The sequence below is a fragment of the Gorilla gorilla genome, chromosome 5 (genome assembly GCF_029281585.2).
Source record: "Gorilla gorilla gorilla isolate KB3781 chromosome 5, NHGRI_mGorGor1-v2.1_pri, whole genome shotgun sequence".
In the NCBI taxonomy this organism is placed as follows: Eukaryota; Metazoa; Chordata; class Mammalia; order Primates; family Hominidae; genus Gorilla; species Gorilla gorilla.
Window position 1 is genome coordinate 141,574,613 of NC_073229.2, and position 12,977 is coordinate 141,587,589.

The following is a 12,977-nucleotide window of genomic DNA, read 5'->3' on the forward strand; positions in this document are numbered from 1 at the left end:
AATGTCTGTGTTATAATCCATGTAATGCAAATCAGGTCTCTTTAAATATCCTAGGAATTATGGCCCATATATGTTATTGGAATTGGAGATCAAGTGACTCAACTATTAGTTCATATATATACATACATTTTTTAAATCATCTGGTATTCTGTATTATGTATATTTTATCTCTGCAGAAAAAATGACAAAATAAGAAAATCTTAAGGGATATATTAGGTAGAAATAGTGTGAATAATTTATTTATTCTTAATGCATTTCTGCAATTTTCAAGTTTTTCACAGTTGAAATATGTCACTATTATGATCAGAAAAAATTAAAATTTAGAAACTTAGATGGATACCTAGTGGGTAGCTAAACAGAGTCAACAAAAATAGTTATTGCTTGTAGAAGCTGAGGAAGTAAAAGTAACATTTGCTTTAGAAACATTCCTGTATTTGCAGGTTGAGTAATAATAATATGAGCTTAACTACTGAGCATTTACTTTGTACCTGGAACTATTCCCACTCCTCATGAATACTCTCATATAATCTTTATAAAAAAAAACTTAGGAGGTAGAATAATAGTTAACAGTCCCATTTTTCAGATAAGGAAAGAAACACGGAGAAGTGAAATCATTTGCCTAGTTTTTAGAAACAGTTTTTAAAACAGTCAGTGCCCAAAACTGATTGAAAATAGTAAGATGCCTAGTCACCACCTGATTCAAAGCTTCTAAAATATTCAACAGAAGTCCTTAAGACTATAAAAACAGTTATAAATTAAAATACTTTTAAGTTGGGTTCACTGAAAATAAAGCAAACAAAAAAAATCTCCATAATGCATTTGAACTTATATAATCATTTATCACCATCAAATAAGGCTTTCAATTATCACCATCAAATAAGGCTTTTTTTTTCAAATGACAGAAAACTTGGTTAAACCAAGATCTTACCAAAACACTATTTCCTTTAGGAGTCTGCTTTAAGTACTCACAATAAGCGAGAGAAAGTATTATCATAAATATAGAGCTATTTAGTATTACTAAATGATCAGATCTTTTAATTTGTCACCTTTTTCCCAGAAAACCAAGGCTGTGCCTGTAGTACAAGGGAACTTTCCCCATTTAGTCTGGTGCTTTCCACTGAATAGAGTGTGGTCCAGTAGAGATATCCACCAACTGAATCCACCACCATGTCATTCACCAATAGCTTCACGTGGGTAACAATGTCTGTGTGTCCCGTCAACACAGACTGCCTTTGTATCTAAAAAACATAATTGTATGGCCAGTTAATGGCTTTCAAGTGACATTATTATTTCTGAATAGTTTATTGCAATCATTAATAAATTGCTTGATTAATCCATTCATTCATTCAACCACAAATAGTGATTGGCACTATGTGCTGGGTAGTGTAATAAGCCTTGGAAACACAGCAACAAGCAAACAGGCATGGCACCTGCCCTCATGGGGCTTATCTGTTTTCATGCCTCCAAAGAGAAGGGAAATAAATTTACTTTGCATAAAAATAACTGCTTTTCCTAATTATACATCCAGACAATGTGAACACTGCTGGATAGGAATATATTTGATTAGACTGCCAAAAAAAGATGTTTATGTCCTTATAAATGATGACATCTCTCCTTGCTCCTCTCTATCAGTGCAGTTCCCTAATATTTCATGATTATCAATAATGTGCCAGGCACTGTACTTTTTTAGCTTTAAAATATAAACTCCTGTAATCCTCACATTAAGCTTATGAAGGATTTCTATTCCCTATTTTTTCACAGGTAAAGTGGATTAAAGTTAAACAATTTGTCCTGGAGTTAAACACTTTAATAAGAGATATAGAAAATATTTAAAACTGGTTTTTATGTCCACTCTTCCATTTCCTTTTTCAAAACTATTTTTAAACTAACCCATTTGAGGGAGTGTTTTCTGACTAACCCCACTCAATTTCATTCTGCTTGCACATCTTTGGCACTTATGAATTCAGATTGTACCATATTGCTTTGTCTCTAAATACATTGCTTCATATGCTTCTTTATTTTATATATGTATTTTATCTCATCAGAAGAGCAGGGACAACTGAGGATGGCTGCACATCAATGGACACACTAAAAAATCTCTGAATTCTACACAATAAAAGAATGAATTTCGTGTTATGTTAATTATATCACAACAAAATTGTTTTTAAAATAGTGGAGACATGTCGGCTATTTGTTTTATATTCCCTACTTTGCCTTCTTTCAAGGATTTCAACGCATTGGTAGTAGATAAATGATTGCTGGACAAATAAATGAATGGACAGCAAGTACTTTCCTGATTAAAAATGATTTCAATACCTTATTTCTTGATCTGTCAGGCCAATGTTCTTGTCATTAGCCATCATCTTTCTCTTCAAAATATATCACTCCACAGGTGTGCTGGATGTCTTTATTTTGCCTCTAGGTCTAATACCCACCCTTCTCCACCCTACTCTGTGCCCCCATAGGCAAACATCTATGGACTTTATCTGCTAGGCTGAAGGGTTGTTGTCTGGCTTCTGGGGAGGTTCAGCCAATGGAAGCACTGGCAGATCAGAGGGCAGGAGGAAGGAGGGGTTGGGGTTCTTATTCCTTTAGCTGGCTCCTTGCCAGACCATACATCTTGATAGCGGCCAGCTTCTGTGCCTAAAGTCACAGTCCATATCAGCTACTCTCCTACAGCTACAGCCCTCACCAGGTTCTTCCACTTCTTCCCCTTGCCTCTTCACACCTAGACTTATGTCTTCGCACACTTGTAAACCGTGAGGATGCCTCACCATCATTTGTTCATTTTCCCTAGCCCTGTGCACACCTTTGAAAATAGTCTCTTCACTTAGTTGCCTTGAATCATGCTTTTGGAGCATGCCATGTTCCTGCCAAGAACCAACGCTCAGGTGAGCATTTTCATGTATTTATTTAAACTATTATTGGGGAAAAAATAACTAATTCAACAAATAGTGATAACAAATTTAATTTACAAAAAAACATATTTTAAAAGTGAGATGAGGCCGGGAGCGGTGGCTCATGCCTGTAATCCCAGCACTTTGGGAGGCTGAGGCAGGCAGATCTCTTGAGGTCAGGAGTTCGAGACCAGCCTGGCCAACATGGTGAAACCCCATCTCCACTGAAAATGCAAGGAGTAGCCAGGCATGGTGGCGTATGCCTGTAATTCCAGCTACTCGGGAGGTGGAGGCCAAGATGGCGCCACTGCACTCCAGCCTGGGCAGCAGGGTGAAATTGTGTCTCAAAAAAAGAAAAAAAAATGTTTAAGTGACTTGGTTTAAAGATAAACATTAAATAAATAATAGCATAAGTGGTGCACAGGTATTTAAAAAAAAAAAGAAATTGGTGTGCAAGTCGCTGAAGTGGATAAGTATCATTCTAGAGCATCCAGAATGCCATGCTTTAACTCACCACATATGTCTTTCCAGCCCAGTAGAGAAAGTGACCCAGCCACTCAAAAGCTAAAGCCCCTGCTCCTGCAATGCTGGGTAGGTGATAATTCTCTGAGATATCCGTCCCATTCAGCAGCCACACAAAAACGTCACCTTTCGTGTCACTGTAGTAGAGGCTGTTGTTATACCAATCCATGTCTCAAAATAAAGTGAATGATTAGCAGTTATTTTTCATACATACCAACAAAAACATAATGAGTCAACAAATCACATCTGCACCTCAACATAATTTTAAAGAACACACTGACACATATTCACTAGAACCTGATCTGTCAAGAATATTTAAATAATGTTTCCCAAACTCTTAACCCCTGAAACCAGGGAGAACAGTGGATACACATCGAGCATCTCCTCTTTGCCAAACATTGTCCCAGGCAGTTTACAGATCTCAATTAGTTCCTAAAACAAAATTATGAAGTAGGAATTATTCTCATTTTTGAGATGGTAAACCTGAGACAAGGTGAGATCATGTGTTCTGCCTGAGGGCTCACAGATACATCAAGAGGAAGCCCAGACCCAGCCAATGCCAAAGTGGCATTCTCTCCACTGGTGCCACATTACCTACATTTGGCTCCTATGTTGGTCAGAAATGCTGTTGTACTTTTAATGGCCAAATAAATCAATAAACAATTAGATAACTATGGAAGATGTCATCTTCAGGCAAGATCACTGTTATAACACCCTAGAATGAAGACTTTTCTTCCTTCTAACGCCTTCCAGGCAAATTACCCATTCATTACTTAATAATCCTCTTTGTCAACCAATTATTCCTTATACCTTATTTAGAACTCTATGCAGCAGTTTCTGCTCCTGTCTTATAGCAAATGCATAGTAAATTATTTAAGTATAGCTGTCTTAGTGGAACAAGATAGGCTGTTAATGTGAGATGGCATTGGTAGATTAATACATCAGCATTATATCAAAGCCTTCCTGGTGGGCATAAAACTAGAAACAACCTCACATTTTGTGACTTAATAAATAGCGTTCCTATCTAAGAACTGACATTTTCTTAACAGGATCACTGGCAGTAGAGTTCAGTCAATATTTTTTCCTTTCACTATTGACCAAATACCAAAATACCCTATTCTTTTGATTTATTGCATGATGTGGGAAGTCTTATGAGTAGAAATCTGTCATTCAAGTGAACAGAGGACTTGGGGTTTACCTGACACATTTCCTATATCAGAGGATAAGAACTCTCCTGGGCCAAAGCTATTTAATGGTTTACTCCAAAGCCCATCTTCTTTCACAGCCATGATAAATGGTGGTTCACTAGCTGTTTAGTAAAAAAGAAATTAAAAGAAACATCAGGGAAAGCAAACTCTTTAAAGGTATCTTATATACTTATATCTATGCCTTATATCTTATGATTTTCTATATAAAGTAAAAGAATGTCAACACTTTGAAAAGTTCTATAAAAGGATATGAGTAATTGTTATCTGTGTAACAAGAATGATCCCATTAAACATACTTTCTGATTTTCACATAAATTTTTGAAATGTGAAGAAAAACGCATAGTGAGATTGCCTCTATAACAGTGTCTTGATCATTGCAGAATTTTTTTTGAGGGGGCTTTGACTACTGTTTGTCATGGTCTCATTCAGAGCATCCAGAAGAGATTGTGTTAACAACAGTAATATGAATGGTATAGTCATCCTTCCATTTCTTTTCAGCCAAGAGGGTGGAATTCAGCATAATTCACAGCCCCTCAACTTCTCTCAGCAAGACCCTCAGAGTTCAGAAATGCCACTGCTTAATATACCATAAGAAAGAAGAAACCCGTAAAGAATCAATTATAGTGTTTCCTTAAAAAATATCTTGGAAAGTTTAAAATGGCAGGTTAGAAACACTAATTAAATATGACACAGTGCTTTATTTGCTTTCCTAATCTCAGAAAATAAATACGTACTCAATATGTGTTTACTCAAACACATACTCTAGAGGTCAATACACCCTCATTCTCATTTCTTTAAACCCAAAGCAAGGAAATTTAAAGGACACTCAGCTAGTCCTCTTTTTGTGAGAGTCACTCCCTAAATCCAGAACATTTTCTCACCTGGCACCAGGGTAGTACCCACTGAGGGCTCTGACCACGGGCCTGGCCTCTTTGGAGAACTTGCTCTCACAGAAACCTTGTATTTCATAGCACTCTGCAGCTCAGGTACATTCAGCATGGTTCCACTTATGTTCAAGAAAATATGAGTGACTTCAGGAGGGTCTTGGGTGGATACTTTCACCTCATAGGTCCAGTTCTGCCAGGCAGAAGGGCCTAATTCAAAGAGTTCAATAATATCACTGGTCAGGATGACATCTGCAAGGGCAAACCAAGGATTCTCAATAAATTCACCTACAGCCTCATCTCAAATGGGAGAGCAATTGGGCAGTAATATCCGCTACCCCGATAATCACCAGGGATCATTTGTTGATGAGGCTAGGACAGTGTTCATTCCTCATGCCGCTCATCTGGCTGCGTTGAAGGAGACAGCATTCCCAACAAATAGGACTGTCCTTCAGTCAAAGCTATATGCTTGCTGCATATAATTGTCAGAGGGGTTCTCTACAACACTAACAGATATAATCAGGCTCTTAATAAAAAATGCTTAATGATGAACCTTTAATGTAATTACCACTGTTTGTATAGTACCTTCCTCCAAGAAGCCCAATCAATAAAAAAAAATTACCTATTCATTTTCAGCCATCTTTGAGATATGCAGCAAACAGACATAATTAACTTTGTTCTAAAGCAAAAACAGCCAATGTTTTCTAAATACTTACTATCGTCTAGGGGATCAGGGATTGGCAAACTCCACTCACAGGCCAAACCTGGCCCACTGTTTCTGTAAATAAAGTTGTAATGGAACACAGCCACAGTTATTCATTTACATATTATCTATGACTGTCTTCACACTACAACGACAGAATTAAGTAGCTGACAGGGACTATCTGACCCACAAAGTAAATAAAAATATTTACCATCTGGTCTTTCCTTTACAGAAAAAGTTTGCTGACCTCTGTGCTAGATACTGTTCTAAGTGCTCTACTAATGTGTTTTAATTTTATCTGTACAACAGTTCCATTAAAAGATATAATAAATATTCCCCGTTTCCAGGTGTGGAAACCGAGGCACAGAGTGGTTTAGTAACTTGCCCAGGGTCATTCTATTAACAAATGGCAAGTATCTGAATCCATGCAGGCTGACTCCAGAGCCCACCTGCTTACCCACCCACATACTACCTCTCTCCAGAGATGGAGATTCCAGTTCAGAATTTTAGGGAATTGCTGAAATTCATGCAAGCTTTCAACAGCACAAAAAATGTCAACCCAAGTATTCTATCTCCCTGGCTATTTGTTCTGACTAGAATGTCAATGCCTGGATCTTAGCAGACACTCAATAAATGTTCAAATTATTCTATTGGGATATACATGAGAAGTATAGAGATTCTCCTAATGTAAAACTAATAAATGCAGAACAAATGTATAAACTTTTTTTTAGCTAAGTAGCTGCTTCTGGTTGATGACTGAATAGCCAAATGGGGCTCTCAAAATTGAATCACAACGCCAAGCAGTTCAAACCTTCCTCTTATTCCAGCAAGGCCAGTAACCACCCTGGGGACAGAGCACTCACTGGCTCCTATGGCAAAGGCAGGAGGCTTCCATTGAACAAGAGCCTGGTGAGAGCCAAACAGCACCAAAAGCTCCTGCGGGCGGCCTGGCAGAGGGTGCAGCTGGGAGGATGAGCCAAAGATGACCAAGTTACCAAACCCAAATTCTTCTATGTGACTCAGGTCACATCCCACGATGAACTCATTAAAAGACAAAGCATCCTGTTGGAAAATGACCTTGCCATCTGTGACAAGAAAGTCATTGTTTTCACAAGCAAAACTTTTCACATCAGCAAAGGGGATGCGAGGTAGGATGAGATGGGAAGCAGAGCCATCCAGAAATGTTGACATGAAGACTTGGGCAGTGTCATTGAAGTAAATGATTCGTTTGGCTTGTGGCTTGATTGCAAAGTCCTTTAACGTGCAACTCTCCACAATACGCACAGCTTCTGCACACCGGCCAGATGGTACAGGAAGGTCTACTCTATAAATGCCATCTCTCAGGAGGTAAAAGACATACCTGACACAGGAACAAAAGAAACCTCATGAGATTCAGTCCAAAGGTTGATGAGTAACCTCCTCAGCTAATTGCTTCATTCTGTTGCACAATCAGAACTATATATCTCTGATGTTGCTAAGTACAGGATTTTCCAAGGTGCAAAAAGGTAATTTCCTAAGATATACTCTATTCGTTTAAGTTAAAAGTTGGAACATTAGAAAATTTCAGCCTCACTTGTAATGCTTAGTCTCTTAATTATTATAAGTGACTTTTTAAGGAATCAAAAAATTCAAAAACAGGAAGGGTCTTTTATTTTTTTGAGACAAGGTCTTACTCTGTCACCCAGGCTGGAGTTCAGTGACACAATCACAGCTCACTGCAGCCTCAATCTCCTGGGTTCAGGTGATCCTCCCACACCTCAGTATCCCATGTAGCTGGGACCACAGGCTTGCCACCGTGCTTGGCTAATTTTTGTATTTTTTGTGGAGACAGGGTATCACCGTGTTGCCCAAGCTAGTCCTGAACTCCTGGGCCCAAGTGATCTGCACACCTTGGCTTCCCAAAGTGCTGGGATTACAGGCATTAGCCACCAGGCCTGGCCAGGAAGGGTCTTTCAAAATTTTAAAGGAAAACATACTATATAGAAATCACATGGCTAAATACGGTATTTACTATCAAACATTTTCCTCCAAAAAACACACATCCTTAAGTCTAATTTTATCAGTAAATTTTCTCATGCATTCTGAGTGATAAATGGAAGAAAGTAAAACATTTAAACCATTTTTAATTGTACAGTTATCATTTTGCTATAACTAGCATGGCTACTTTGCATTTGCAGTGGACTAATATTTTTAATCTACAATTGATTCAGGCAATAGAGCTACCATTTTATAAACCACAAAGAAATACCCCACACATGACTGAAGCAGGAAAATCCAGCAATCAGGAGAAAGAAGCCAACGGAAGAGTTAGAGAAGCACATCTAATTTAAAGTCAAACCTCACAGTAACGAGGCAGGTTATTTTAATAATGAAAAAGAAAACATACTGCTAAAATATTTCATTGACAATGAAATATGTAAATAAACTTTTAACTAAAATATAAAACCATTAATGTGGATGTAGCTAATTTACAATTAGTGATTATGGAGAAAGGTGCTAACAGAAGTATACTTTGATAAATTCTTATCCCAACCCCAAGGACTGGCAGCATTCCAACCTCTCATCAAAACTGTCAAATCATTTTCCTTGTCCTTATTTAGTTCTGCTCTAATTCCCCTTGATGACTATTCCAAATCTTGATCAACTTTCTCAAAACTCCTATGCTAGAATAATATCCTGAGATATAAGCTCCATTTTGAGATATGTAGCTATGTTCTTTTCCCTGAGGACGGATTGTACCAGGCAAAAAGCAAAAACAGCTTGGCTCTTAATTTTCTGCTTTTGTTTCCCAAATTCAAAATTGTTAATGGAATTTGGAGGAATTTCAGAGTAGATAAAAGGAAAACTATCTGTGGTAAATATTACAATTATTATATTGAAGCAGGGAGGAAGAGAAAGAAAAATAGAAAGAAGGTGAAGAGCTCTGGTGCATGGGAAGAGGAGGACAGAGTGAGGAGGAGAAGCTGGGGTGGAAGAAGATGGGGAAGTGGTGGTAGGAAGAAAAGCAGAGGTTTTACAGTAAGTCTGAACTCAATGAGCAGACAATTCGCAGTGCAAAAAGAACAGCATAGAGGAAAATATTTCTAATACCACGACAATACACTGTTTCACATATCTGATGTCCTTTAGGACTACTATACACAAACTATTGCTGAAAGTTACATGCTGATTTTTATAGAAATTCTCCTATCATGGTATAGAGAGATGGTTAGAAGACAGGCCCTGGAGCTAGAAGTCCTGGAGCAAGATTTCTTGTTCCAGGGCCTGTCTGGTTCCACTGGTTCCATCGCAAAACAGCTGTATAATCTTAGACAATTACTGAATCAACCCGTGTTTCCCTTTCCTTATCTATAAAACTAGAATAATAAAAGTACTTATTTCATAGGGTTGAATACAAATTAAATGAATTATTGGACATAATACACTTAGAAACACACATTCAGTATAAATACTAATTATCATTATCATTTCTAGTCACACTGCAAAATCTAAGCACAAATCCATTTTATCCTAATGGAAAAAAAGAGCCACTGAAGACCTCAGTGATCGCGTTTGAATGATCGATTAGTGGGTAAAGTTCATTATCCTCAGAATGAGTCATTTTGTGTAAGTGTCAACAACAAAGTTACATTTCATAGGACCGTAGACCTTTACACATGAAAACAGTAAGATCCAGAGAATCCTTGTCCTACATCACAAAGCATTAAATATTCCATAATTCAGTAATTCATTCAAACCTAGAAGTTAAAATAAATCTTTAGTAAATTGTGAATGAATAGGAATAGAAAGCTTGATTTTAAAATCTATAATGAACAATCTCTTTTAAAAGAAAGTTTCGTTTGTGAAAAACATGTTATGAGCTGTATTTTTTTTTTCATTCCAAATGAAAGCAACTTTATTCCTACAGGAAAGAAAAAAGTTTAATCTTACAAACATGGGCTTTGCCTACTGGTTACTAATCTGTTATTATCTGGTCATATCTGAGAAATAATAACTCCAAAATAACTTTCTATGTGTTTATCCTTCATATTCATATATATCTGGAGTTCACAAAATACATGCACAATAAATACCTCATTTTGTCTTCAAAATAACCCAACTGGGTAAGTATTATTACCTTCCCTATATGGATTGATAAATCAATGGTCATAGACATGATATTACTTGCTTGAGGTACTACTCCAATTTAACAGCAAGACTGCAGTACAATGTATCCATTTCATTTGGGGGTAGGAGGCAGAGTTATCAATCAGCTCCTGTCTCCTAAGGTGGAAGCTAGCAGCTTTCTTATTAAAGAACCTCTTGATAGATGTGAGAACCAAACCAGAGGAATGAACTACAGTTGAATGGCTCAGCAAAAGGAACAGGTGGAATGAAGGGGCTTTATCACAGATAGTGTGGAGGGGGAAAGTGAGACTCAATCCCATGATAAAGAAGTGGCAAATCCAGGACTAGAACCCAACCCCTGACTCCCAGACAGGAGGTCTTTCCCATATTCCCATATTTGGCTGTGAAGGAGAGAGAAATAACTACTTTATAAGAGTTGATTTATGTTTGAAAAAAAATTCCCTCCTGGCTCTACAGAATGAAAACTTTGCCTGAATTTAATTAAATTCACCTAAAGTAAGATGCATAGATAGGCTCATCTGGTACTACAACGTTTCATTAGCAAGCAAGTTTCTCAAAGATTATTTATTGCCAATGGAAGAGAATTCATCTTTACAAGGCTAACACATACCCATTGTATGAATCAGCCACAATTTTTTGAGGTGCACTAATAGAGGGTGGAGTAATTTCCTCGATGTTTGAGCAGTTCTCTAAATCGCAGACACATACCTAAAAAAATAAAAAATATACCGGTAGGATTAGCATCTGTCTATACAGCATTAAATTCAGCCAACAAGTATCCCTGAGTATCTGTTCTGTTGGAATTGTACTAGGCACTGAGCACTGTCCAAGACAAATGAGCAAAAAAAAGCCCTTAAACGGCAGTTTTATATCCTATATCCTAATGAATTTATACATTATTGACATCAATGCAATACAAGTGCCTATTTTCCTGGCTTGTAGAGGCATTCGACTATTTTTAACATTTAAGCGATATCTAGGTTTATGTGCTTTCAACCACAGCAATGGCTGTTGCTTACTGTGATAAGCCTGTACCTTCCAAAGAAGTAGAATTTGAAACATGTCAAGACGGTGTCTTCATCAGCTCAAAATAGTCCTTATGCACCACCACCACCACCAACAATAACAAAAAATGGTCTTCCGAAAAGTACAGTACTACTGTGTTTCTGGAGAACTACTAAATTTCCCTCTGGTAATGATATAATTTTAAATGCTTGCAGCTAACTTTGATCATGACTGGCAGTCTTACCTAACAATAACACAGGTACCACCACTATCTTATAGAAGATGAATTATTTTCAGTATAAACTCATGACTCTAAAAAAGTACAAATAAAGGTGATTTAATGCTATGTCAGGACTAGCACTAGGTAAAGGCTACACCCTCCTATAGGCCAGATCTATGATTCATTGATAACCTAGTATCTAAGGCATAGTAAATACTTGAGTATTTGTTGAATAAGGCAATTGTGTTTAGTATTAAATATACCAAGATATGCATATCAGTAGCACTGTCTATCACTATTCCTCTTTAACTTTTCGGACTAACCAGTTCATCCATGATGAAATACATTCTTTGATAAAGCCAATCTATGGAGATCGAAGAAATTAATCCTGAACCTCTGTAAAAAATTCTCAGGTCAGATACATCAGACATGTTGGCAGCCTTCTTCGCCCATATGAGAGTTCCTTCAGAGAAATAAACAATTTGCTGGTGGACATCAACAGATATTCCTAGAAGAGCCATGCAAGTGCACATACATTATTATATAACAACCAGGACAAAAAACTTGTATGAATGAGAATTTATTTATTTAATGCTTAATAAATTAAAATAGAAGTATTTTATTTTAAAAGAAAATATTCTTCTAAATTATTCTAATATATTAGGATATTAAGAGAATATGTTCCAGAAATATTCAAAAATTTTCTTTTATTCTAGAAGTGCTTCTTTCAGAATCTTTTTTTCACACTAAGGAATCATTTATCCTTATCATGCTGACCTGTAATATTATGGTATATAGCATCCAACCGAAGGCAATGTGCTTCATCTACTAAATGTTTTAAAGATCTCTTTCTTAGAGAAGTTTTTCTGGATAAAAAGAGCCACTGTTCCTCTTGTTGAACTGAAAAAACAACACGATTTGCAGACAGGTAGACCAACCACAGGTACACTAACAGACACAAAAAAAGATCAGTACTACCCTTCAAAGCAAGGGGACTAGTGCTTGAAAGAGGCTGGTCAAATTTTCTCTAATGGCACTGGAGAATTGCATCTATGGTATAACTCACATTATTCTATGATTGGAGGTAGGAAGTACAGTAACAATCAAATAGGATTTATGTTCATATGCCCCTAAATAACCCAGAAATGACATCACATGATGTATCACTATTCTCAACAACCTTGCCCCAGCTCAGCTTATTATTTTCAGCCATGAGAATTGGCTCGGTGGAGGTGGTCCACCCCAGGCCAGAGTGGGTTATGCATAACACACACATATTGTCAGACACTGGTTGTCTCTGTGTTGTCTTCAGTATCTTTCCCTTTGGGGCAGAAGAAAGGTCCTTAGAGGAATGACATTGGAAGGCTGAAGAACTCTGCTTGATATCCTGTTCAAGTGGAGACTGACACA

General features: G+C 37.2%; 1 protein-coding gene across 2 annotated transcripts in view; it reads right to left on the reverse strand.

The window, feature by feature from the left end:
- The window catches only part of ROS1 (ROS proto-oncogene 1, receptor tyrosine kinase), a 139,198-nt gene that overhangs the window by 95,186 nt on the left and 31,035 nt on the right, over positions 1 to 12,977 (reverse strand). The window contains exons 10-17 of one of the 2 annotated variants that reach the window (XM_055390703.1): positions 12,345 to 12,467; positions 11,891 to 12,075; positions 10,953 to 11,050; positions 7,078 to 7,574; positions 5,509 to 5,721; positions 4,618 to 4,728; positions 3,412 to 3,590; positions 1,047 to 1,238 (exon numbers count right to left, since the gene is read on the reverse strand). In XM_055390703.1, coding sequence (XP_055246678.1) covers positions 1,047 to 1,238; positions 3,412 to 3,590; positions 4,618 to 4,728; positions 5,509 to 5,721; positions 7,078 to 7,574; positions 10,953 to 11,050; positions 11,891 to 12,075; positions 12,345 to 12,467 — 1,598 coding nt within the window. Of the gene's footprint in view, positions 1 to 1,046; positions 1,239 to 3,411; positions 3,591 to 4,617; positions 4,729 to 5,508; positions 5,764 to 7,077; positions 7,575 to 10,952; positions 11,051 to 11,890; positions 12,076 to 12,344; positions 12,468 to 12,977 lie in introns of both variants that reach the window. The other variant, XM_055390702.2, reaches the window with a different exon arrangement.